We start from the raw sequence: 27,195 nt of genomic DNA on the forward strand, positions 1-27,195 counted from the left end.
CAAAATTTACAATTTGTACTCCCGAACATAATATCGGATAATAAATTCCCTAAGGGGAAGTTTTCTAATTGTCTTTGTTTTTATTATTTTTATTATTAAAAGATAATGTTTTAAATAACAAACAATACAACACATAACAATAATATAAATTATTTTAGTAATCGAAGATATTTTTTAAATAAATTATCTTGTAGTGTTTATTACGTATGTTATGTTTAAAATAATTTAATTTATCTTGTTTTTGTACCAGCCTGATAGTCTGTGTATTCTCGATAACCAACTGTTCGATTTTCAAATTTACAATGAATCGGCTTAAATCAGCTTAATTTTTTATAACAGGAAATTAATTGGATTTTCTAGACAAGGCGTCTTGGGTTTCAGGTTCGGCTTAAAAAAAATATTGTAAAAACATTCTTTTCATGAGATACATAATATTATTTTTTCTTATGGCTTGATCAAATTACAATATAATATTTGTTAATACTTATTTTCATAGTTTGTACTTATATATGTTTATAATGTTACAGCCTTTTAAATAATTTGGCAGGGAGAGGAAATTTTCAAACGGAAACGAATCAACTTATGCCTCTTGAACGCATGTTTTTCCTCCTCCTCCAGCATTTGACAGATATTTTGTTAAGAAATAAAAAATAAAAGTTATGTTTCTCTAATAGCATTCACATATATTTATTTACTCGTATATTTGTTATATATATAACACGTAATTTATACGTTGCTTATTTTGATTAATGTCTCTTATTTCACCTAAAAACCTTGGGCACGGCTGAGCTTATAAATGTCTCATTACGGAACCAAAAGCCGCATTTACGAAGAATAATTTGCAGTTCAACATCCCTAAGGCTATCAATCGGAACGCTCGCATTCGTCCGAAAACATTTAATTTTCTATATCAAAATATACTTTATTCAAGTATATTTTGATATTGTTTGATTGATTAGAATTGCATCCAACCTTAATTGCAGAACCTGTTAGTTTTGAACGTTGGCTCTACCCTAATTCCTTTTCACGTCATGTTCAAACGTATTCTCGTTATTCAGATCTCTAACGTTCCAATAACTTTGACATGTGTATAAGCGAGTTTCCTCCTAGGGATGATGAATGATCGATACTGAAACATCGACACGGCCCACAGATGGTATATTTATTTTTATATTTTGAAGAAACCCAAAAACCGTTCTGCTAATGGGAATTTGGAACCTTTAAATTTTGCAGCCGTATAACCCAACTAAATAAGAGAGTAGGTATTGCCCCGCGGCTCTTATGAAGCGGTGGGTGATTGAAACGCCTTTTCTTATTCCACGACCTGTTTTAAAAAAAGATTCGCAACATCACTTGTTTCATTATACTCTCAAAGTGAATACTGAAAAGATTTATTTTTATTTATTCCTATATATCTATTGATACATCAACGATACATTGTATTGACGTCCTCCTGGCCGATTTGAAGTGCCATCATAGCCAGCGTACGATCGACCTTTTAACGATACCTCATTTGTCGAATTATGATAAGTAGTTTCATACATACGGGATAAAATTATATGGCTCTATGATTACGGGGGGTTCCGTAGTCTGGTAATAATGATAATATTGTAGTTCAGTTGTTTTAATTACAAAACTTAATAAATGAAATGAAATATACCTAACTTGATCACGATAACTCATGTCTAGTTGTGTGATTGTACCAATTTATATGCCGAGCGGTATATAACTTCAAGTTTCATAAAGTTAGTACATAGACATACATACGAGTATATGTTATGTATGTACGTCATCGGGCGTATAACTCAAAGGGACAGCTGTTGTCACGTTGCAAAACATTATACAAGTATAAATGCTACTTTAGATGTGTACCAATTTATGTAATGCATTATTATACATAACGAAAAAAAACTTTCGCATATTCATAACGACTTAATTATAATAAAAGTTTTATCATATATTCAGGTTGCATGTGAGATGAAACAGAAGGATTGACATCCTTAGGATAATTGCCTTCACCTTCGAGCACGATGATGTATTATAAACACACATAGATGATAAAAAACAAAGCTGTGCTTGCCACGTTATTGTAGCCACTGGAAGCCCTCGGCTTTTACGTCAGTGTCATATTACCTAACAAAACAAAAGTTACGATACTCTCTTGATCCTTAATATAAACATATACATTTATGACAAACTTATGTCAAAACGTTTTTTGGCGAGGCGGAAACAGGTGACACCCTCCTGCCACGATAGAGTAGGCATATTCTGAAATAATTTGGCAGATATCGAAGGCGGAATGGGTACCGCTGGTTTTTTGTGGGTGCAGTCTACGCCGTTGAATCCCATATTCCCCAATTCATGTGGGGGAAACGGATAAATTAATATTTACAGCTAGAACAAAAAAAGTCGTTCCTTATCTTAATTACCGATTATTTTTCAACAAAATTTATGAATGCAGATCAAATGGACTACAACATGAACACTCGTACGTGAACATTGTGTAGCTATAACGGTAACCTATCTACGTTAATAACTATCTCATCTGAAATTTCCGCCCTGCGGAGCTATTTTGTAGGAACTTATTCGAAAATCACCGGAGAACACGATCGATCATAAAGTCATGCGTGCGATAACAACTAGTATCTGGGCGACCGAACATCGCTCACTTCTAATATCTAATGAATCATTTTAATAGTTTTTTCTGTCAATTATTGCGTTTTTAAGAAAAACATCTTTTAGATAAACTTAAAAAGCAAAACCTTATCTAAATAAAGAATTTGAGTCAAATTGTTGCAACAGTTTTCGAGATATACAATATTAATATGTAAATGATGAATTGCTGTTTCAATATTATATGATTATAATTATTATATTTTATATACATTTAATTCGGATATGAGCGTCAATTACCCAATATGTCTTACTTGGTTGCACTGGAAAAAATATCTTAAGGTATAAAGCATATCTTTTATAGTTAGTTCGCTTTTGTAGGTTAGCGTATGGTGATTAGTCTGTTTTCAACAGTCGACGAGTGAGTTACGGAATTAATTAGAGAATAGCACTGCTATGACATTGCAGTGGTTATACAATAATATACATATGTATATAACGATTCCAATTCCAATGTACCCAGAACGGAATTAATACCAAAAACATAATGCAAGTAAGTTTATTACAAATGACTAACCTTATATCAGGACTTTTGTTGATAGAACATTTGACAGGTTTTTCAATAATATACTCGCAATGTATACATTTAAAGGTTGATTACGTGAATCAACGCAATCATTATCATAATTTCCATCTGTGTGACGCGGTATATTAAATTACGCGTTAATTAGGGCATTATTATCCTAAATAAGGGATATCCACTTATATTGTATCAATTACATTTAATTACATTTTTAAACATGCTATGTAGGTAAGAACTAAGTTGGAGAACACTTTATAAGTGATTTTGGAGCGATCTCTTAAATAAACATACAGGCTAGCTTGAAGGGTTGATACTTCTTAGCCGTGAATTCAAATCCCGGTTCGGGCCAACAGAAAGCTGTTCGGTCAGTAGCCCGGAGTTTACAATCCCGTGCCTCGGAAAGCACGTAAAGCCCCTTGTGCTTGCGTCTGAATTCTCTCCGACCGCGTCGGATAGCTGTTCCAACGGCTTATGAGGGTGAAGTAATACAAGTGCAAACACATGTGCAATATCTCCTACCCCGTTGAGATGAATGATCGTGACCGAAATCGGTTGTGACATCATATATTATAAAAGCAAATGTCCCACTGTTGGGCACATAACTCTTTTCACGTAGTCTGTTCTAAGTCTGATATACCGCTCTAAAAGTTGCTTATATGTACCAATGCTACATTGTATTAATTTTTTACCTAGCGAGCGATTATATCATATTTTTTGTGAATAAATACGATTTTTTCGGGCAAGACGCCTGTACAGATAAACTCGAAAGTCAAAACTTTATCCAAATAGATGGTTTGCGAATAACATGATATAATTTATATATATGCAAGAATTGCTCGATTAATATTATAAAATTAAATATAATGTATATGCTACATCTTAACGGAAGTTACGGTTGGTAAAATAAAGTTAAGATTTAGAGATTGAAAATTATCGTCAGCATAAAGTTTCTGGAAAGTTATTTCATTCGCTATCCGTGAAAAGATTACTTACATGAAAAACTTAATTTCAACATCTTTATAATTTATTCTATCTATTATAATCCGGTAAATGATACGAATCGTTCGTGTGTTCATATTTCACAAAAAAAAAAAACGAAAATAGTTTTTTTTTTGTTCAAAGTCTATAATAACTTTGATACGAATACGGGCTTAAGTAACTGTTATTTATGTTTGCTATTTGACCTCCATTGATATTGATAGTCAAGGACGAGCATGAGAGGTTCATGAATCGAAGAAAAATCAATAATTTTCTTCATTAGGGTTAATCTGTAAGAAGAAACTCGTAACTCACCGCAGAAAACGCTCGTGAAATGTCAGAAAGTGATATGCGACATTGACATTGCATAATAATTATAACATTCCAAGAATACACGCATCAAAATAGTATATAACCATAAGTCGGTTGCCAACATTTCACGGATGAGTAATGAAGTGAGTTCTTACACTAATGTCACGGGTAAACTACTTAACCGATTTTGATGAAATTTGTACCCCAAGGAAGGACAGGATACTTTTTGGCCAACTACTCGCCGTCCCTCCCCCCAATATGCTTGGGAAGCGGCGTATTTCACGCGGCTTACTAGTGTAAAATATAAACAAACACAAGTTAGCAAACTGTAGCAAAACAAACAAAACTCAGTGAACGAAATTTAAAAGAAAAAAAAACCAACAGTAAAAAAATAATAATCGAAAAGTAAATACCGGTCTCACCTTTTCAGTAACAGCAAGTCCGCTAAACTCCTCGGGTGCAACACAATCACCCTTAAGCCAATTCGCCAACCTACCAAGTTCACCGAACATCGTCGAAGAAGTTATAGAACTAAACGCCATTTTTAATGTTAATAACTTTTTAAAATAAATAAATATCAAAAACACTGTGCACGCATCTTTATTTTAATTACTTTTAAAAATCAGATCTTTCTATCTAAAAAATAATCAAATTAATTACAAATAAATTGAACAATACGAAAACTAGCCGATTCGAATGAATTTAAGAACTTGTAACAGATAAATCTGGCCCAAGTTATTTTTTAAAAACCTTCGACGCGATATAATTACGTCAAATTGAATTTCCCGCGCATTTAAAATTTCGTCTTCACCCCTAGACGGCGCGAGAGGAACTAGATACAAATTGACGATTAATGCGCCCTGGTAGTATCCCTAAATATTTGCGATTCTATATCAACGAATAAATTCACATTAGACCTTAACTTCATCGCATAAATACTACTTTGGAATGTCAGAGGTCAGAACCATGCGCATGCGCGAACAAAGGCGCGGCTATGTCCGATTGCACCCGGGATGGCGCCATTTTCCGATTTAATTTCCTAGATTCAAATGTAAACAGAATTGCATTTCATATTTATGATAAAAAAATATTATTAATTTACAAGGCAAATTACTTTATACAACATGAAGTATAAAGTATTTCAATTATATGCTTATGATCTACTAATAAAATGGACAGTTTGTTTATTAAATAATATTGAATTTAAGGTGGCTTATGTGTTTGACACTGATCACTGTCTTGATCTAAAGTTTCAACAAGTAAAAGTTAATAATATAATTATTTTGCAATTTTATAATATGACTATCTATTAAATGCACAAGTTTGAATAAGCATTAACAAAAAAATAAAAATCTTCTGCAAATATCCTATAAATCATTCTAATGTTACTGTATATTATTTTATGTTGAGTTTTTAATGTTACCCTAAAAAAACAATTTTAATTTGGCATCCATATTATACAAATTCCTATATTAGTAAATTAGCTAATTAGGCCAAAGATGTATGTAAATTTTCAGTTCAATCGCTTAGGTGGTACTGGTTTAAAATTCAGATACCAGATTGGAACATAACATAGTAACGGGTAAAGTTAAATAAGATTTTGTAAAATCTTAATTCTCAACATCATACTCAACAATTAACAAGTTAAATAATTGTTGTACAAAAATGAATGTTTTAGTCAATTATATAGCTTTCTTTCAATCCATATAGTTATAATTTGTGCACAGCCTAATTATTTAATTTGGAGTTTAATATATTGGTATTTTTAGTCATACCGGATTCCCAACGTGGCTTCTCACGCACTTGAATGGGGGAGGTGTTAGGTACCCTAAGTGATTTTCCATATCCCTAACCAGATGTATGGAAAATTTCATGACAGATACGAAAGCATGAACAAATTAATAAACAAAAAAACAAACTCATTTCGCTTTTATAAACTTAGTAAGGATTTCATTGTTAATTGATGTTATTTTACTTGAATTATAATATATAAGTAATAAAAATAATAATATATATAATATGTAACCGCATTGTTATTAACTAGTTTTCTTTATATTATATATATTATGCATTAATCTACTACATGATTCATAACATTTTTTTTAAATCATTTCTAATTATTAAGAAAGTCTCAGTTTAACTTATTACATTCCAGTTTAACTTTTTTCATTCATGTACTATATTATGATCTATAATTAATTTCAGACAATTAACCAATAATAATAAACAATAGGTTTGTAACAATTGAAACTTTTTGCATTTTATATAATTAAACATTAATGTACAAAACGTGTTCAGCGGTTTTAAAATCTAAAAAAATATTTTTATAGCTGTAAATATTTAAACAAAGGATAAGATTGTTATAAAATTTTATTAATGCTTACCTTAGGCGTTTTGATGATATCCATGGTCACAATTAGTCTCAATCGATAAAAAAATCAAGTAAACATATGCTTATTTTAAAGAGTCACTCACGGTTTGGACACTTTAGATACAGGAAATATTTAACATTAAATACTAGTCATTTTATTTAATGCAGGCACAACAATATATTTAGCAATATTTATAAAAAAATAGCAAAATAATTTGAAATTGCTAAACTTTGACACGAGATAAGGAAGTTTGACATTAGATTATTTTCTTACTAGCAGTAAACGGGTGACGACGCTTTTACTTAATAAAAAATGCATATGAACCTTCAACAAAGTTTTAATTTATTTTTAGTTTCAAGTGAAACAATATTTTCTAATGTTATGATAATTTGACGTTATAGTTGTTTACTTATAATACTTTAGAATTTTATTTTATTTTAGTCTACAGGCAACGTTATAGGCTATTTTGACATATCAGACATATGCCATTAACAGACATTTTAGTAAAACTGACAGATTTCATTCGTATTTCGTTGTCATCTTTAATCTTTCGTAAAAACCAGTCGATTTCCGAAGTTAATTTTTCTGAAAAATAATTTACTAAAATTATCAAGACATATCTCAGTTTCGAGGTGGTAATAATAATGACTTCAACTGAGCCCAACGATAGAAATGAGGAACGCAGGCGAAGGGTGAGTCCATAATTCATGAGCAATAATAATAAATAAGTCTAGATAGGTATAAAATATGATTCATAGTATTGCGTTTTGCTTTCTTATCTTAACACGAATGAATATATTTTCACCAGGTGTCTTGTTTTGTTAACCGGTTTTTAAAATGTTTTTGATTTGATAAACAAAAACAATTTTTTCTCGATCTTTCTACGATGTAATGATATTGTTTTATTCGATAAGTATTGGTAGATTTCTCACAAAAAAACTAAACACTGTTATAAACCACAATAAAATTGAATTTACTCTTCGTTTACAAGAATTTAATTTATATGTAGCTTCTTAAGATTTTTACCGGAATCAAAACATATTTAAATAAACTTGATAGATTTGCTTCTCATACTTGGATAAATAGTGCAGTTTTATTTCGGTTTACAAAATGACAAAAACATGTCTTTTTAATAGACATTGCTATAAATAACATTTGTCAATTCTTTTTATAATATAAATTATAAATTAAAAAAAAAACTTGTCACAAGTAATGTACACACATCCACGAACACATATTTTAAATATGTAACAAAATATTAATATGTTAATTGATATTAAAAAAAAAACAATATATTCTATTTTCATATATGATAGCTTATATTGATGAAAGATGAAATTGAGTTATTAAGAAAATGGAATAACATTTTCTTATCTTTATTTTATCTTTAGGTCCTTTTGGGGCCTCTACCCTCTGGGTTTCTGAGGGCTGATGGAACAACAGATACTCTGGATGCTGATTATCAAGCTGCACTTGCTCTGCAACAACAGCTGTGTGGTGCTACGGTAAACTATTCATTTATTATGTATATAAATTATAATATTTAAATGAAATAGCTTTAGTAATTTTCAGCAAATAATTTAAAATGATGTGTTTTAAAATTATTATTCATTTATAATGAAAACAAAATAAACAATGGTTTCTATGTTTTTATATGAAAAATTAATGTTACTATTTTTTTATTTATGTACACTTTTATTTGTTAGATTTTGTTCACAATATATATTAATATGTATATCGGTGGTTAATTTACGGGGCTTTGTACGGCCTTATCTGGAGAGAAACCACCCACATTAATTCTACCACTTAACATTAAACGATATGATATTGCTTTGTTTCGGTTGCAAGGATGAGTGAGCAGATGTAATTATAGCATGTGACAAACCATTTTTCATCCCAATGTTAAAAAGTCAGCTAATGTTTTGATAAAATGTTATTTGCACAATCTTATTATTAAAACTATGAATGTGTGAATTTTTTGTTAAGTATAACAAAATTTTTAATAATATCCCTTGTACCTGCAGTTTTAAACATGAATACAACAATACTATAGTCTTTTTTTTTACCACTGGTATAACTCATTACGCGTTTCCGTGGGGGTATGTGGGGCTCGCCGGTGCCCAAGGCGCCGAGTGCGCCCCGAAATACCCACTAAAAAACCCTTTCCGTCTTAACGAGGAGCGCCACGGGATCGCTTTCGCATGCTACCGTGACGCTCTGACGGCCGGCCCGTCTATGCGGGCCTCCAAACAATACTATAGTCTATTCCAACCACAAAAGGAGTAAACTAACTAACTAACCAAATAACCAACTTTGACACCGATATCATTGGTCACCGATATCAATTGATGCGATATTATTGGTCGACAACTTGGATAATCTTTGATATTCACTATGTATTCGCGCAAATGCCGTTGTCAATCTCCGCGAAGTTGTAATTGGAACATTGAAAATTAAATTAATGTGCTTTTAACTAGTTAAGTGGAATAGTGTTGTATTATAAATAAAGGTAAATTAATCAAGAACTGTTTATAGTGCGTAATACAGCAGAACAATTAGAAAATCGAATGCAATTTGTAAATCTTCGATTTGCTTACGTTTACTCTTGCTGTTTATGTGGTAGGATATGTGATGTGTTGGTGATACCTACCTAGATGGGCTGGCACAAAGGCCTACCACCAAATACATTCGTATTATACTTTTGTTTAAGAGTTCATAAAACTTTTAAAGTAAATTTTTTATGGAATTAATATATTGTAAACTTTTCTTTAGATGCCATCAGCAGGTCCACCTCTTACAGCAAGGCTCAGCGTTACTATTGCACAGGCTAAACTTGTAAAAAATTATGGTGAGTTTTTTAGACTTTTTGTTAGACACATATTTACCTACATTATTTAATTTTTTGATGAATAATAGCTCGACCAAGGAACATGTTAATTCTTATGGTAGGGACCACATTAACAATGTAAGAAATGGTTTATATTTCTTATAGTAAAGTAATAAGTAATATACTGTTACTATCCCATTGCTGGGCTAAGTCCTCCCCAAAAGGGCAGACCCTTTTTAGGAGACCGGAGAAGATTTGAAGCTTATTACATTACGCTGGTCCAATCTGATTGGCGGATTTCAAGCGACCCACTTTCTCGCCTACCTTTAGAAATTAACAAAAAAATCAAATCTTATTGATTCCCATAATTATAAATTAAAATTAAATAAAATGTAAACAAATTTTAATCTATGTTAAATACTAAAACATAAGTAAATGTCATTGTATGTGAAGTTGTTGCATTTGTAAGAGTTCAATTAATACTCTTAAAATATTTTCTCTACCCTCTTACTACCTTTAATATATAAAGATAATACATTATTCCGAGGCGCTGTTAATTATAAGAAGCCAGCATAATGATTCCTAAGTACATTTATACATTTGTGTGTTAGATATGTACTTTTAGAAATGTAAATATTTAATTCACATTGAACTAGAACTAGCCTAGACCAAAAATGTATTTTTTTTTAATATGTCATAAATACTAAAATTTTGTCTAAATATGGCTTTACTTTGATCGATATTCATTGTATTAAGCGTTGAGAAAGGCACATTATTCTCTTATCGATGGGAAGACAATTAGCGGAAACAGTTCACTCTAAATAAAAACGTGACTATACTGTATTCCAATGGCAAGAGAAGTATCGATTTGTTTGGACATATTCCATACGATTTGCCAATCGCTCCATTGTATCATGACTACAACCTACTCCACTTAACTACTTAATACCTTCTTATATCTTTATAATCTCTATCCTAAATATCCTTTTATTTTGCTTCCAAAGTTCCGATGGTTACTCGTCACGAATCCATGATTTCATATCAGTTCAAGGTTGGACTCCTGCCATTGGAATCGGCCCTAATTAATTGTCCTAATTTATTAAGTGACATCGGTAACAATGCGTCGGGAAAATTATTTAAAAACCGTAATTAAATATTAATAAACTTCAATTGATATTGTTAATTGTTGACTTGACATTGAAGTTTTCAAATTGTGAGTCATATCGACTTTTTTTTATTTTATAGTATAGGTAGGCGGTAGAGTATATGGGCCACCTGATGGTAAGTGGTCACCAATGCCCATAGACATTGTCATTGTAAGAAATGTTAACATCGCTTACTTCGCTAATGCGCCATCAACCTTGGGAACTAAGATGTTATGTCCCTTGTGCCTGTAATTACACTGGCTCACTCGCCCTTCAAACCGGAACACAACAATACCAAGCACTGCTGTTTTGCGGTAGAATATCTGATGAGTGGGTGGTACCTACCCAGACGAGCTTGCACAAAGCCCTACCACCAGTAAAACTCAGTAGTTTATTACTCTTCTTTCTAGTTAAACAGATCTTTTTTCTTAACTATAAACAATAATATTGAAAAAGAAAACCTAAAATTCCTATTACCACGATACAATTGGTAATTAACTCGTTATTTTTCTATTTCCTATTATGTTGTAAGGTCATTTTAATTATTTTGATTGCTATTTAGCGATAAGGCTGATATGTGTACCGTCTATTTCATAGTTTTATTTGTTTTCACTTTACAACTGGTCTTGGTGTGCGATTAACTGTATTTTTATTGTAATAAACTGACGACCAGCTCCGGCTTCCGTTTGGTATCACGAAGATTATAATGTCGTGGACTTTTTATTAGAACTGTTGAAAAGGCACTTATACAAAAGGCAACATTACTTTCATACAATTTTATTGAATCAATCATCAAACAACCCACACCATCGAAGCCTTTGAGAGCTTCATCAAATCTGCAAGGATATTTTTTATGTGTAATTTCCGGACTACGTCACAAACTATCAAATTTTATAATTATTAATGACTGTAATCTAAATGATAATGATTGTATAAGATGAAACAAAGTAAAAAACCCCAAAATTATATTTTCAAATTTATAACTAACCTATTACATAGTGGAAGGGTTTTGCGCAAGCCAGTCTGGGTATTTACCACCCCACTCATATGTTTATTCAACCACCAAACAGCAATACTGAGTATTGTTACTTCTGGTTTGAAGAGTGAGGGTCCAGTGTAACTACAAGGGACAATACCTCAGTTCCCAAGATCGATGACGCATTGGTTAATATTTCTTACAGTACCCAAAACTTAGGGCGGTATTACCATGTCGCCTACCTATATGAAAAAGATAACTCCTACGTCAGACTGAGTAAAATATTAATGAGGGCAATACTGATCGGTGGTTATTAATAAATCAATTGCTATTCTAGGTCTCACTCGTATGGATCCATATGTACGTCTGCGAGTCGGTCACTGTATCTATGAAACTCAAACAGACCCCAGCGGCGGTAAAACGCCACGATGGAATAAAGTTATACATTGGTAAGTACATACATGTGTAAAGTATGTAAGATATAGTATATTTTATAAGTTTTGGCTCGTCAATGTAGACTATGTATTCAGAGCCGAGATTCCACCACGATGCTCCAAAGCGGTTAGGTAGATAATCGTGATGCAGGTTTTGTGTCTACCGACACATGCAGGTTTCCTCACGATGTTTTCCTTCACCGCCAAACACGATGCATTACGAACACAAATTAATAATAATAATAATAAATGTTTATTTACAGATAAATATCCATAGTGTTAGTTACAAGATTAAAACTATGTTAGTAGATATATTAACTATTATTTAGCATACATAAGGGGTCTAAAACAACGAGTAGGTACATAAAGTTGCCCCCATTGTTTACCAAATGTGTTATCCATTTTAAACATCAATGCATGCAAATTGAGCACATGAAAATTCTGTGGTGCTTGCCCCGGCTTGAACTGGGTCATTTAGTCCTTAAATACGTATAAAAGATATGCATCATATTTTAAACTTAAATCTACTCATATTTATTTAAAAGTATTTTTTCATGATTATCTTGAAACAATTAAAGGAAATAATGTTCTTAACTAAATTAGCAAATTATACAAAATGTTTATAAAAAGTTTTCTTTTAAATTTCGCAATAACACACTTAAATATTTTTGTATGCGATGTTAAGTAGAAATATGTAAATAAAAATTTTCAACAAAGCAACGAAGAGAAAAAAGTCCGTTTTAGGTCAAGAATGTTATAAACATGTCCGAAGTGGACGAAAGTATCGTTGTAATGTAATATTATGTATGTACTTTAAAATATTTATTTAGCTACTATGAAAATTTTGATGAAATGCATCACGGATCATATTAGCAATTCGTTTATTTATTAGAATATGGTATGTATACAGGTTGGTTAATTGTTAGTAATTATAAGCAATTTTTACCGATTTATCGGTGTTCAAGTATTAACTGATGTCTTGTAGAACAGTTTATCTATTGCAAGCACCAGTCTGTACACTATTTAGCTGATTTTTTTTTTATAGAATAGGAAGGCGGACGAGTATATGGGCCACCTGATGGTAAGTCACCAACGCCCATAGACATTGGCATTGTAAGAAATGTTAACCATCGCTTACATCGTCAATGCGCCACCAACCTTGGGAACTAAGATGTTATGTCCCTTGTGCCTGTAATTACACTGGCTCACTCACCCTTCAAACAGGAACACAACACACACGGCCATCTGATCCCAAATTAAGCTTGTACATAGCTTGTACTATGGAAACCAGACAACTGATATACTACATATACTATTTTTCTTTGTGTAAATACGTACTTATATAGATAATTACACCCAGACTCAGGACAAACAGACATGTTCATGCACACAAATAGATATAGACAGATGTCCTGGGTAGGAATGACACAATCTTCGGCGTGAAAGGCAAACATCCACCAACCACGCCAACCTGCTCGTCGTCAACTATACCATACATTAGAAAATAAAATACATAAAAAATAAGATTTGTTTTTGTTCGTAATCTATGAGTTCGCGTGTCTCTTATCGTTCATCCGATTAAGTTGAAACTTTATGAGGTTATTGCTTCTGCCATATTACCATCAACGTTCTATATAGATAGGGCTTTGTGCAAGCCCTATTTCGTATTGTTGTGTTCCGGTTTGAAGGACGAATGAGACAGTATAACTATAGGCACAAGTCATAGCATCTTAGTTCCCAAGGTTGGTCGCGCGTTGGCGATGTAAGGAAAGATTAATATTTCATAAGGTGCCAATGTCTATAGATGGTGGTGATCATTTACCATCAGATGACCCATATGCCTATCCGCATATCAACTGTATAGAAATAAAAAAGAGTTCGCGTATATCTTATCGTTCCTCAGATTAATTTTAAACTTTATAAGATTTTTTACATCTGGCGCGCGTTGCGTATCAATAAAAAAATATTAATTGTCCCCTCATTATAGTAACAGCCTGTTAATGTCCCACTGCTGGGCTAAGGCCTCCTCTCCCTTTTGAGGAGAAGGTTAAGCTTATTCTACCACGCTGCTCCAATGCGAGTTGGTAGAATACACATGTGGCAGAATTTCAACGAAATTAGACACATGCAGGTTTCCTCACGATGTTTTCCTTCACCGTCAAGCACATCACCTCATTATAATGGAGGAAAAAGCCGAGATGGCCCAGCGCAACAGTTTTAGTGATAGAAGTTTTTACGTCAGAAACATTGTCATTCAAATACATACATACAAATACGTTACATAACTTACATGATACCTATATTCGAATTTCTTTTCCCATCTATCTGCATCTAGCGTTTTATATTTTAATTTTCAAGTGCGAAATATGTGGTTTATGCTGTATTTTTTGTTGTTTGTATGTGTAATTTAAATATCAATTTGTTTGGTTATTTAAATGGTCATTTCAACTCACACCAACTATATCTCTATAATGATGAAATGTCTTAAACAGTCAGGAATTAAAATGATCATTATTTTTATTTAACTGGGGCACCCCAGTTGTTCAGACCTCGCCAGACAATATAATAAATGGTACAACCAGGAAAGATGTTTGCGTATGTTAATTCGCTGTCAGACGTGCCTTCACCAGATATACACCATATTTCTATTATTTTGATAGTTTTATGTCACTACATTTTTTTATTGCCAACATAATCGAAATTTCTGGACAATGTCCATTATTTTCAACTGATTTTTGTTTTTTTGTGGCTGTATTCACAAATAGGGATAATTATGTTAAAAGACCTTAAATATATATCCAACTTGTTCATTTCGTCAGCATATCTCTCTTGGACTAATTCTAAAATTACCATATAATGTTCAGTAACAGCCTGTTAATGTCCCACTGCTGGGCTTTGGCCTCCTCTCCCTTTTGAGGAGAAGGTTTGGAGCTTATTCCATCACGCTGCTCCAATGCGGGTTGGTGGAATGCACATGTGGCAGAATTTCAGTGAAATTAGACACATGCAGGGTTCCTCACGATGTTTTCCTTCACCGTAAAGCACGAGATGAATTATAATAACAAATTTAGCACATGAAAATTCAGTGGTGATTGCCCGGTTTTGAACCCGCGATCCCTCGGAGCGGCCATCTCGGTTTTTGAATATAATGGAAACGAATAAATTATATCGGTTAGAGACAAAACTTATACTTTATATATATATATAAACCATTGCTAGGTCCCAAAGCGACGTTATTTAAAGATAAGTTTTAACGTTAAATATATTCGTAACAGCTTGCTGCCGCCCGGAGTCAACTCAATTTACTTGGAGATCTTCGACGAATGCTCCTTCACGATGGATGAGCTCGTCGCTTGGACCCACATCACCATCCCGCAAGCCGTCTTAAACGTAAGTAACCGCCTTAAACACAACTGCATGAAAATCGGATGAAAGTATATAATAATATTATATACTAAAACATTACCCATAACACAGTAAATCTTCTGATATAAATTTTATGTGAAACAGTTTTATGTAAAATTATTTTAATTCTCTGATCTCGTCAATGCCTACAACATATCGGTGATATCGTGATTAGTAATAAAAAGCATTTGTGCTTTTGGTTTTACTCACTAACAATATTTTTTTACTTATGTGTGAGTGCTTATATGTCTGTGCGTTAGCTTATTTAATTTTTTTTTATTCCAGGGCGAGACTCACGAGGACTGGTACCCTCTGAACGGGAAACAGGGCGACGGTATGGAGGGCATGATCAATCTCGTTCTTAGCTATTCTGTAAGTATGAATTACTTCATTCAATATAGACATAGTAGCTTCTAAAATGCGCCGCGAGATATTAAAAGGCGCCACGCTTTGATAACTTGGTGTCACTATTGAGTTAAATACTTATAAATTCAGATATTTACTTGGTGATAAGTTTGTCGAGATATGTAACACCTGGGTGTTACATATCTTCATTATCTTCGACGCGAAGTATTGTTATGTTCCGGTCGGAAGATGAGTGTGCCATTGTAACTGATTAAAAAGTTTATATAGAATACAATCTTTTTTATATAATATGCTATTGTGAAAAATGGCGTATCGAATAAATCTACCAGCTAAGTTTTAAGGAGGCTTGGCGTCAGACAGCCGACTGTGAAAATCTGCCGACTCCTATTTCATGCCCTATACACATCGCATTCCCAATAACTGTCGACGGACTGACACGGTCGCGTGCGCAGGTGGGCCCGGCCGCCGTGGCCACGTTCCCGCCCGTGCTGGTGGTGCCGAGCGCGGGGCTGGGCTACGCCGCCATGCCCGTGTACCCGGCGCCCGCGCCGCCGCCCGCCGCGCCGCAGCACGCGCCGCAGCCGCCCGTCACCGCGGAGCAGCTGCAGCAGGTGCCTACCGCGACTTCTTTTATTCATATTGTCCTGTCGTTTACTTTGAGTCGAGGTAGATTGTCGGTTAGTATTCACGCGCTCTAACCGCTCACCTATATAGGCTCTCTTAACTTCGACTCGGCTTTTTGGTTGGAGAAGATGTAACCGTATAGTGAATCTAATTTGGTCAAAGTCGAATTCACCTTGACGTACCTACATCGTTACACGTATTTACGACTTACCGCGGAGAGCGGGACACCCCTGACACTAATACGAGTCGAGGTGGCCCAGTGGTTAGGACGCGTGAATCTTAACCGATGATCGTGGGTTCAAACCCGGGCAAGCACCACTGAATTTTCATGTGCTTAATTTGTGTTTAAAATTCATCTCGTGCTTGACGGTGAAGGAAAACATCGTGAGGAAACCCGCATTTGTCTGATTTCATTGAAATTCTGCCACATGTGTATTCTACCAACCCGCATTGGAGCAGCGTGGTGGAATAAGCTCCAAACCTTCTCCTCAAAAGGGAGAGGAGGCCTTAGCCCAGCAGTGGGACATTAACAGGTTGTCACTGTTAGTGAATCTAATTCAGTGTCCCGTCTGTCTTTTTTCTAGATTGAAGAAATGTTCCCCAGCATCGATAAGGAAGTCATCAAATCGGTGCTCGAAGCGAACCGCGGCAACAAGGACGCCACCATCAACTCCCTGCTTCAAATGTCTGAGTAGATATCGTATTCCAATACATTATATTGCCAGATAATAAATAATTCCAATCATCGAAAGTAAATATGGCGGAAATGACTGAAACGAATATGTCTGAGAATATCTGCCGTTACATAAAAAACATGTTATATTATTGCTCTGTTCTTATACTTTCATATACTAGTATATAAGTGATGAAATAAAATATATAATGTTTTCGTCACATTATATTATATTGTCTGTATAAAATATATTTTATTAAAAAAAAAAAATAAGTTCGATGATAAATCAGGTCATAATATATTTACTGCAAATATTGTTTGTATTTACATTACCGTTATTATAGCGTATTTTATATTTGTACATTTTTTTTATACTATTATGGAGCAAACGAGACCGTCGACTTGATGGTAAGTGGTCATATAAAAAGATAAGCTGTTCGCTTTGAATTATGTAACCTTTATGTTATAGCCTGAAATGAAAAATGTATTAACGTTGAAAAAATATTTCTCTTTGGAGCTGTTTAAGTATTCCGTAAGCAGTTTTTTTATTGTCTCGTGGGGTTGGGAGCAATATAAATAAATATATCATACACATCCGCGGTTGTCGCTGTAGCGATGTCGTATTCAACGGGTATTCCCCCTGCTTCCCTTTATCAACAAAGTTAAGAATATGAACCCTTAGCTTGCTTACGTAGTACTTGAACGCAATCTATACCCAAAGCACAGGTCTGGGTCAACTGAGGTCAGGCCACAGACGCCTTATAACATTGATCGGTGATACTTGATATGATAAGTTATTATTTATGTATTTTAAAAATAATTATTTATAAAATAAATAACGCATTATTTTCTAATATTAATATCGAAAATCGATCTAAAATCATCTTTTTTATAATATTCGTTCAATTTAAAATATAATGTATAAAGATAAGTCTTAAAACAAAAATTAAATGACGTATATCAAGCTTCGCTAGGCTTTGCTGAAATTGTCTGTTTAATAAAATACTTTTTAGTATGAATTTACACGTTAAATAATGAAATTCAAGTCCAAATTTTAAATGTATTATTTTGTAATCTAATAAAAAAAAATAACTTGAAATGGCAACACATGGTTCTATTATTTTCAAGTTTGTTTTTGGTTTGAAAATAACACTAGTATTTTGATTTAGGTTTATTTATTTTTTTTACTTCGATATTGTAACACTGAATTAATCTTATACACTTTGTTTGTTTGACACAACATAATAAATAACATTGGAACTGTATCTGTAGCGAGAGCGCTTGAAAGTCCTTTTCATAAAGGGCTTAATTAAAAAAAAATAAAGCCATCAGTATCAAGAAGAGTCGACGCATTATAAATTATAGTTCAAATAAACTCTGCTTCATCCCTCGCTTACTCACCTCTCTATATTTATGGTAGAAGCAGTGCACGGTACAAGTAAAAGCATTTGCTTAGTATACACTTACCCCAGTAAATAAGTGAATTGAATAATTGATTTACCGACAGTGTAATTGAGGTGCTAGTTAACGTTGGCAGATAGACTAAACTAATTTTGTTGTCGATTCTTACGACATTTACGCAGTGAGATAATATTTATACCAATATACGTGAACCACTCTTAAACACCGTCTAAATCGAATCAAAGATATTAAGATGAAATCATAGACAATTTAGTATTTTTTAATGATTTGATATATTGACAATTATTATATAAGTAATTAAAATTCTTTGAGACAAATTATAAAAATTAAAGATGCTAACCTCGAAGAAGTCTTACATAGATTATATTTAAATCTAAAAATAATGAAATAGATTAAATATTCAAACAGCTAATATAATAATCGATTGATATATTTATTTATAGATAAATCGTATTTGCAATTAATTTCATTTCATGCTTATTTGAGAAATAGCGATTTAATGTTCACTTGGTCACATTTAGTTGTTCAGATTAAAAAAAAAAAAAAAAATTTAAATGTCGATTTTTTTCAACGGTCACGATATAAAAATAGCACTAACGTTATTTATGGTAGAATATGCGACGCTTTTCGGGAAATAGGCGCGTCGATTTATTTATATTTTTCAATATTTACGGCTAATTTAGCAATATCATATTTTTGATATATTTATCTGTGATTGTAATTATTTAATTGTAAACGTTTCATCTATGATATTTTATTATTTAATTTATAATTATTTCTTAATTGGGTATTGGTTTTATTTTCTGACGACAAATATCAATATTTGTAATTATGATTAAGATGTTAAGATTACATTGTTTTATTATTGTATTTATTACAAATGTTCTATAAAAATATGACAAATATTTAGGATTTATTAAATAAGAATAAATATTATTTTCTTTTAAAATATTCAAATGAAACACAAGTAGAAATCTTCGCTTAAAACACATAGCTGTTATCACACTTTAAATCACTATGAATGTAATTAAATAGATTTTTCATTAGTGCCTTCTCTTTTTCATAGGCGTTTAAATAAAGATATATCGTCAAAGCCTTATGTCATATATTCCAGTATATAATATGAAAGCTTTGCGGCTGATTTGTGCCAAATCAATTGCCATCAACGATTTGCTTGTCTATAACTATTGTTGTATTCATTTTTAATTATACTTACATTGTATAATAAAATTATTGTTTATCCACTAATATATAGTTTTTTTCAAAACCTCTAAAACAAAGTTATTTTTATGACGAATCTCTTCCTGACATTAGTAACTAAGCTTGCACAAACCCACTCAAGCATAGACCACCTATACTATATACCTAACTGCTGTACTACATATTACGTCTGTTATAATGAGATCATCATGTCAGCCGAAAGACGTCCACCGCTGAACAAAGGCCTGTCCTAGTATTTCCATTTTGGCTGATCTTGCGCTGCTCGCATCCAACCGCTTTCACTATTTTTATGTCGTCGGCCCACCTTGTAATGGCTTGCCCACGCTGCGTCTTCCATTTCGTGGTCGCCATTCGAGAACCTTTCTGCCCCAGCGGCCGTCAGTTCTACGAGCGATGTGTCCCGCCCACTGCCACTTAAATTTAGCAATTCTTCGGGCTATGTCGGTTAATTTGGTTCGTCGAGCATAGCCCTCCATTGCCCTTTGAGTGACCTTGAGCCTTCTTATGAGGCCCATAGTGAGCGACCACGTCTCTGATCCATAAATCACCACTGGCAACACACACTGGTCGAAGACTTTCGACTTGAGACACTAGACATAATGAGATAAGCATCTAATAAAATTACAGTATGTAGTTGCTTAATATAGATTTAAATAAATGTTTAATGAACATAAATGTACCACAATTATCTACATAAGTATGTATTTACAAAAGAAAATTAGTATATGTAGTATATCAGTTGTCTGGTTTCCATAGTACAAGCTCTGTACAAGCTTAATTTGGGATCAGATGGCCGTGTATGAAAAACGGCCCAGGATATTATTATTATATAATCTACGTTGAGGCACTTTCAATCATAAAACAGTAACAGCCTGTGAATGTCCCACTGCTGGGCTATGACCTCCTCTCCCTTTTTGAAGAGGTTTTGGAGCTTATTCCACCACGCTGCTCCAATGCGTGTTGGTGGAATACACATGTGACAGAATTTCAGTGAAATTAGACCCATGCAGGTTTCCTTCACCGTCATGATGTTTTCCTTCACCGTCATGATGTTTTCCTTCACCGTCAAGCACGAGATGAATTATTATCACAAATTAGGCACATGAAAATTCAGTGGTGCTCGCCCGGTTTGAACCTCGGTCATCGGTTAAGATTCACGCGCTCTTACCGCTGGCCCATCACGGATTTTCAATCATAAATCATTTTAAAGTAATTGGCTTAGTAGTTTGAAATAATTTTAATATTCGTTAAAGTATATATAGCCCAAGTAGTGAATGATAACAAAATATGCGGTCTCATAACTAACGTTTATTATTTACTTATTTTTTTCTTCTTCGTATTTGACTTATGCTCTTCTTTGCTGTTCTGTTTTGATTTAATGTTTTCCGCTTTACGCTTAATCTTGCTGACTTTTCCAATAACGTCCTTGAACCTTTCGTCTTTCTTCATGAGACTTTTATTAACTTTTTTCAAACCGTTCTTGATCGTCACATCGATGTCCTCGGACTCGCTCGGTTGAAGGCGATTGGTATCGTTGTCTCCTGTTTCCGCAGACTTAATTTGTGCCTGGATATCTTTTATTTTAGCCAGTTTGGCTTTTTTCGCTGCCTTTATACGTTTTCTGCGCATTTCTTCCAATCTGGTAAAAGTATGATAAATTTAAATAGTATATTTAGTTGGTGGGGCTCTGTGCAAGCTATTGAAAATTATTATTATATATTTGCCAGTAATTAAAAAGTATGTATATTTTGTGATTAATTAGTCGTTTTTTTACACTGGAAAAACGCATTACGCGTTTCTCCAACGGTGGGTGGGTGGGTGTCCAAGGCGCTGAGTGCACCCCGAACCGGATCGGAATACCCACTAAAAAACCGGCGGTATCCTTTTCGTGTTAACGACGAGCGCCCCGGGATCGCTTGCGCATGCTACCGTGACGCTCAAAACTAATTACTTCTTACCCAGCCTCCATAGCGTCCGGGTCGACGCCCGCCATGATCCAGCGCTTGATCTTGTAGTTCCGCTTCCTCTGCTCGAACTCCTCGTTGTCGAGCTGCGCCTCCTGCTCGCGGCGCGTCACGCTGACCGTCGTGAACACTTTCACTGCTTCGTCGTCTTCGCATTCAAATAATTAACGATTAAATACTTTCATTGAAGTTTTTATTTGTGGCATAATTATTTTATTTATTATTTACGTTTATTTGTTACAGTTACATCACACAATCCTGTAGTTGGTTTTTGTTTTCGTTCTCACTATAAGAGATAGAGAATTATGTGATATTTTAGGGCGTGTGAGTGCGTACATTTGACGCGTAGACTGGTCGGTCACCTGACCAAAAACGCGGTGAGAAAGGCGTACAGTCCTCACCGGGTAGATTACCATTAGTAATTCGAAAAAACAGTTTCATACCGTCAATCTTGTATTCGGTGAGTTTAGTTTTGATCTGATCTTCGATCTCCCCGAGCCGCAGTATATCGTATGGTGTTATTAAGGAGATTGCCATACCACTGCGTCCAGCTCGAGCTGTTCTCCCCACTCTAGAATTTAAATATTCTTTATTCATATAAGTACATTCAAATCGTCATGTTACAGGATTAAATTAAATGTAAAGATGCCACCGGTACGAGATTTTGATTCTACCGAAAATTTCCAACAATAAAATCTCTTTTTGAGCAATTTTTTTACATTTCTATTACCTATCGGGAATTCGTTCCAAAACATAAATGATAACCGACCAGCAAAAGGGGAATGACAGATACAACCGCACCATCATAGCTATAGCTTCAGAGGTACTTTTAAGATTTTGCATTTATAAAAATCAAAATGATTTTTCCCCCGGACAACATAGTGAATCATCTCGTACATTCAATTCTGAGTTATTTATTCTACCTGTGAATATACTCCTTGGGCTCCAACGGTAATTTATGGTTTACAACCAAGTCGACTGAAGGTATGTCAAGTCCCCTGGCTGCTACGTTGGTAGCTATCAGTGTACACTTGAGGTTGCTACGGAACTGCGTGAGTGCAGACACGCGCTCCTTCTGTCGCATGAATCCATGCAGACACACATTGTCCATTCCTATGGCATTCAACATCATCGACAGCACTTGACATTCTCTGTTAACAAAATGAGACATTTTTTTTATTTATAACTTAAATAAAATTATTCATTTTTTAATCAATTTTGAAAAATGTTTAATGAAGAGATTTATGAATGATTATTGAAGAGTTTTATACAGAGCCAGATTAAAAAGATATAAGTAAAATATCTAGTAAAATATAACTAGATTAAAACTAGTAATAATATTAAGGGGCCTCTATTCCTAGTTGCCCCAGGGTCAGACTTCTAAATCCGGCCCTGGTTTTAGACATAGTTATATCAAGGACATTTCAATTGGCACACAATACAAAAGCAGTTATTTTCTCTCATATTACCCAAACAACTGAATCAATTTAATGCACATAGGCACACTCATTATTACCCAGTTTTCAGAACTTTTATCAATTCGAGTACTTTTTAATATTTAACCTGAGGCTAAGCTAAACAACTTACTTCTTAGTATCTGTAAACACAATAATGTGTGAACTAGGCTTTGTCTCCCTGTATTTCCTCAGAGTCTGCACTAAGTACACATCCCGAGCATACGCTGGACACACGACATATCGCTGATCTAACGTGGACACTGTTAGCTGTGGGTCACTCTCCGACCATGTTATGAGTTTCTGTAAATGTAGATAACAGGAAAAAAATTACTTCAGTAACACTTAGAATGTATGTTTAATAGTTTTATATATACACAGCAATTTTTACTTCTTGTGCCTGTTGTAACCTAAAGATAAACAAAATAAAAAAATTAAGCCGAAACTGATGTATATAACTGATGCCTGTTTTTTCTGAAGATTGACGGTTCAAACACAATCAAAAATCATCGCCATGACAGATGAAAATGTTCATCATTCAGTGGATACTATTCACTACCCCACATAAGACTAGTGTCCGGCTTTCCAGCCTTAGTTCAACAGTGTGGCATTTACTGGCTATTTACTTTCAAACTGAGTATATACATATACACATATATCATATTATCTTGCCCACTTATACACTTTTATATATGTTAGCTATAAATCAAAGTAAATTAAAAGGTACATTAACAGTTCTCAAGTAATGTACAAAGAATTTAATTTTTTTTTTTGTTTACAATTAATAGGCCAGCGTTTGACCGTTGACTTGACTGATGTTAAGCATCGACACGGTCTAGGATGTAACACGTTTGCCTATAAAAAACCTGTTTACTCTGGATTTGAAGACACCAACATTGTATCTACCGGGAAATACGGACTCAGGCAAAGCATTCCATAGTTTCGCAGTGTGAATGATGAATGTAGACTCAAAGCGCTTTCTACGTAAGCGGGGAATTTCCACTGTGTACCTATGGCGCTTTGGTCGTATTTGCCTGGCCGTTCGATAGTAAAAAGGGGCTGGAGGAATCAGTTCGTGTAATTCCTGAGCACATTCTCCGAAATGTATCCGATAGAAGACTGTGAGTGATGCAACTATACGTCGATGTTCAAGACTTTGGAGCCTAGACTCGACCAATGCGTTGTCTCCTATCAACCTTCTGGCACGCCTCTCAATCAACTCTAGAGCCTGAAGGTGGTTCTTGGCAGAGCCATCCCAAAGGTGAGAGCAGTACTCCATACATGACCTCAGTTGTGCTTTATATAAGTTGAGCAGTTGTTCTCAAACACGAGTTATTGCACTAATTACGTACATATTTTTTTTCTCTAACTTACTTCTTTATTTAGTGGAAGAAGTTTAGATTCCTTAACGTCATCTGTGATTGTGGCAGAGAATAGTAAGTTCTGTCTGTTTGTAGGTAAAGCAGCAAATATTGTCTCAAGGTCCCCTTCGAATGATTCACTGAAAAGCCTGTTGAAAATAAATTAAATGTGATTTATTACTTTTTTAACTGTAAGCAACATGTCTGTTCATAATATATTTTAGAACATCTTGAGGTTCGGGCTTTAAGAACAGTATTTGGTTCAATAAAATTTGTTGGGTTTTTTGTGGACAAATATATATATATATCCTGTAATATTCAATTTAGTCTAACCTATCAGCTTCATCCAATACCAAATATTTGATTTTCTTTAAACTAAAAGTGTCACAGCCACTGACGTGATCTGCTAATCGACCAGGCATGGCCACCACTATGTGCGGTCGTTTTGACAACTTCAATGATTCCTCTAATTGGTCTGATCCACCGGTCACTATGCATACTCTTAGTTTCAATGGCTGTCCTAAAATTTGAAATTGATCGGCTATCTGGAATGTAAGATAAAAATATTGAAAATCTCATAACAAATTATTTTAATTGAACAGAAATAAACAATATATGAATAAAAGTTATCATTGTTCTAAATAAATACAAATGGATGTAATAATAACATCTATTTAAGATTAATAGACTTTATCTATCAGCATAAAAGTTGGCACTTGGCTTATATACTATATAATCATTTATGACATATTTCATTTTAATTAACCTTGTTTATTCACTGGACAATTGTATTTATAAGAACTCTGAAAGAAACCATCAAATGAACAAACACAGAAAGTTATAAAAAATTTAACAGTATAATTTGCATAGATAAATTGTTACATTAAAAATATTAAAAGGTACCTGATAAGCCAGTTCATGTGTCGGTGTAAGAACCAAAGCAAATATTCCATAAGGATCCTCAGCTAAGTTTTGAAGAATTGGAAGAGCAAATGCAAAAGTTTTTCCAGAACCAGTTTTTGCTGCTCCTATGCAATCATGCCCTTCAAGAATTTTTGATATGCAACCTTTTTGGATAGGAGTAGGGTTCCGAATACCTTAAAAATAAGAATTTACTACATCTATGTTATATTACTTTATTCAACATGTGTAACAATCTATAAATGTCATACACCCATTGCTCCGCATAGACATCTTTTATTGAAAAAAAAAATGATAAACCTAGATGAGGTTTTGCAAAAGTCAAGCAATCTTCACATGTCAGAGGTGGTGGTTAAAATGGCCAGGTTCTGTTTACTGCATAGGGCCACAAGACTTTACTTTTTTCTTGCTTTTTAACTTACCAAGGTTAAAAAGCTGTTTAATAAGCCACTCTTTTACACCTAACTCTGCAAACGGTTTCAAATCATTTTCATTCATTATCAATAATATTGTTGTATTTTTATTTTTAATTACTATCAACTTTTATTTCAAAATTAAGATGTAAGCACGTTGTTTTGATTTCCAAGTTAACGTTTGACAATTGATTTGACAAATGACAATTGTCACCACATGCCCCCCACAGCTTACCATAGTAGTAGCCAGCTATATATAGCTATATATATTGACATTAGAAAACTAAAAATTATTTATTAGTAAATAGCTTTCTTTTATTATCAGAACTGGTTCAATATGTTATTAGTATCAGATGTATAATGAATATGAGTATAAATTTATTTGCTCTTCATTTCCTTTCCATACCAGTTTGCTAAGTTAGCTATTTTTTTGGTTAGATCTGCCATTATTTAAAATTAATTTAACTAAAACTATTAGCTATAATTGGCTTAATATATTAGCATAATTTGAGCAACTATTATCAAGATAAAACTATAGTAAAATTATACTGTTAAATCAACATTTGTTTTCACTCGATTCCTTCGATCAACAATACTACTGCTACTATACTATAAGTATTGTTGACCGAAGCTCATTTCACAATTGAATCTCGGGAATTCCCAGCAGATTTACTGGTGGTAGAGCTTTGTGCAAGCTCGTCTGGGTAGGTACCACCCACTCATCAGATATCCTACCGCAAAACAGCAGCACTTGGTATTGTTGTGTTCCAGTTTAAAGAGTGAGTGAGCCAGTGTAATTACAGGCACAAGGGACATAACATCCTAGTTCCCCAGGTTGGTGGCACATCGGCGATGTAAGCGATGGTTAACATTTCTTACAATGCCAATGTCTACGGGCGTTTGTGACTACTTATCATTAGGTGGCACATATGCTCGTCCGCTTACCTATTCTATAAAAAAAAACCGGGGATACACTTTGGTTTTATTTCACACAGTACGTAGATAATTACGTTTTATTTTTCCATGCCTTGCTAGTGCTTGTAAAATCAGCCTCTGTCATAAGCACATTAAATAGATTTTTATTTTTGAAAGAAAAAATATTCTTACCAAATACCTGTAGATGTGTTGAGT

At 33.8% G+C, this 27,195-nt stretch overlaps 4 protein-coding genes across 4 annotated transcripts in view; 2 read left to right on the forward strand and 2 right to left on the reverse strand.

The window, feature by feature from the left end:
* Positions 1 to 5,043, reverse strand: part of LOC126776783 (myotubularin-related protein 6) — a 57,332-nt gene extending 52,289 nt beyond the window's left edge. The window contains exon 1 of the mRNA XM_050499543.1: positions 4,909 to 5,043. Coding sequence (XP_050355500.1) covers positions 4,909 to 5,028 — 120 coding nt within the window. The 5' untranslated portion in view covers positions 5,029 to 5,043. The remainder of the gene's footprint in view (positions 1 to 4,908) is intronic.
* Positions 1 to 27,195, forward strand: part of LOC126776868 (uncharacterized) — a 101,521-nt gene that overhangs the window by 44,822 nt on the left and 29,504 nt on the right. The window lies entirely within an intron of this gene.
* LOC126776880 (toll-interacting protein-like) lies at positions 7,376 to 19,978 on the forward strand. Its single transcript, XM_050499735.1, has 8 exons — positions 7,376 to 7,550; positions 8,250 to 8,363; positions 9,631 to 9,706; positions 12,144 to 12,255; positions 15,516 to 15,630; positions 15,931 to 16,017; positions 16,464 to 16,622; positions 17,220 to 19,978. The coding sequence occupies exons 1-8, from the start codon at positions 7,503 to 7,505 to the stop codon at positions 17,328 to 17,330; spliced, it is 822 nt and encodes a 273-aa protein (XP_050355692.1). The 5' UTR covers positions 7,376 to 7,502; the 3' UTR covers positions 17,331 to 19,978.
* On the reverse strand, positions 21,240 to 26,232 carry LOC126776808 (probable ATP-dependent RNA helicase Dbp45A). Its single transcript, XM_050499603.1, has 9 exons — positions 26,074 to 26,232; positions 25,634 to 25,827; positions 25,064 to 25,275; positions 24,744 to 24,879; positions 23,503 to 23,672; positions 22,839 to 23,066; positions 22,359 to 22,486; positions 21,910 to 22,063; positions 21,240 to 21,590 (listed from the first exon to the last, which is right to left on the reverse strand). Exons 1-9 carry the CDS (start codon positions 26,147 to 26,149, stop codon positions 21,263 to 21,265), a joined length of 1,626 nt encoding a protein of 541 aa, XP_050355560.1. The 5' UTR covers positions 26,150 to 26,232; the 3' UTR covers positions 21,240 to 21,262.

Source organism: Nymphalis io, chromosome 21 (genome assembly GCF_905147045.1).
Source record: "Nymphalis io chromosome 21, ilAglIoxx1.1, whole genome shotgun sequence".
NCBI classification, from domain to species: Eukaryota; Metazoa; Arthropoda; class Insecta; order Lepidoptera; family Nymphalidae; genus Nymphalis; species Nymphalis io.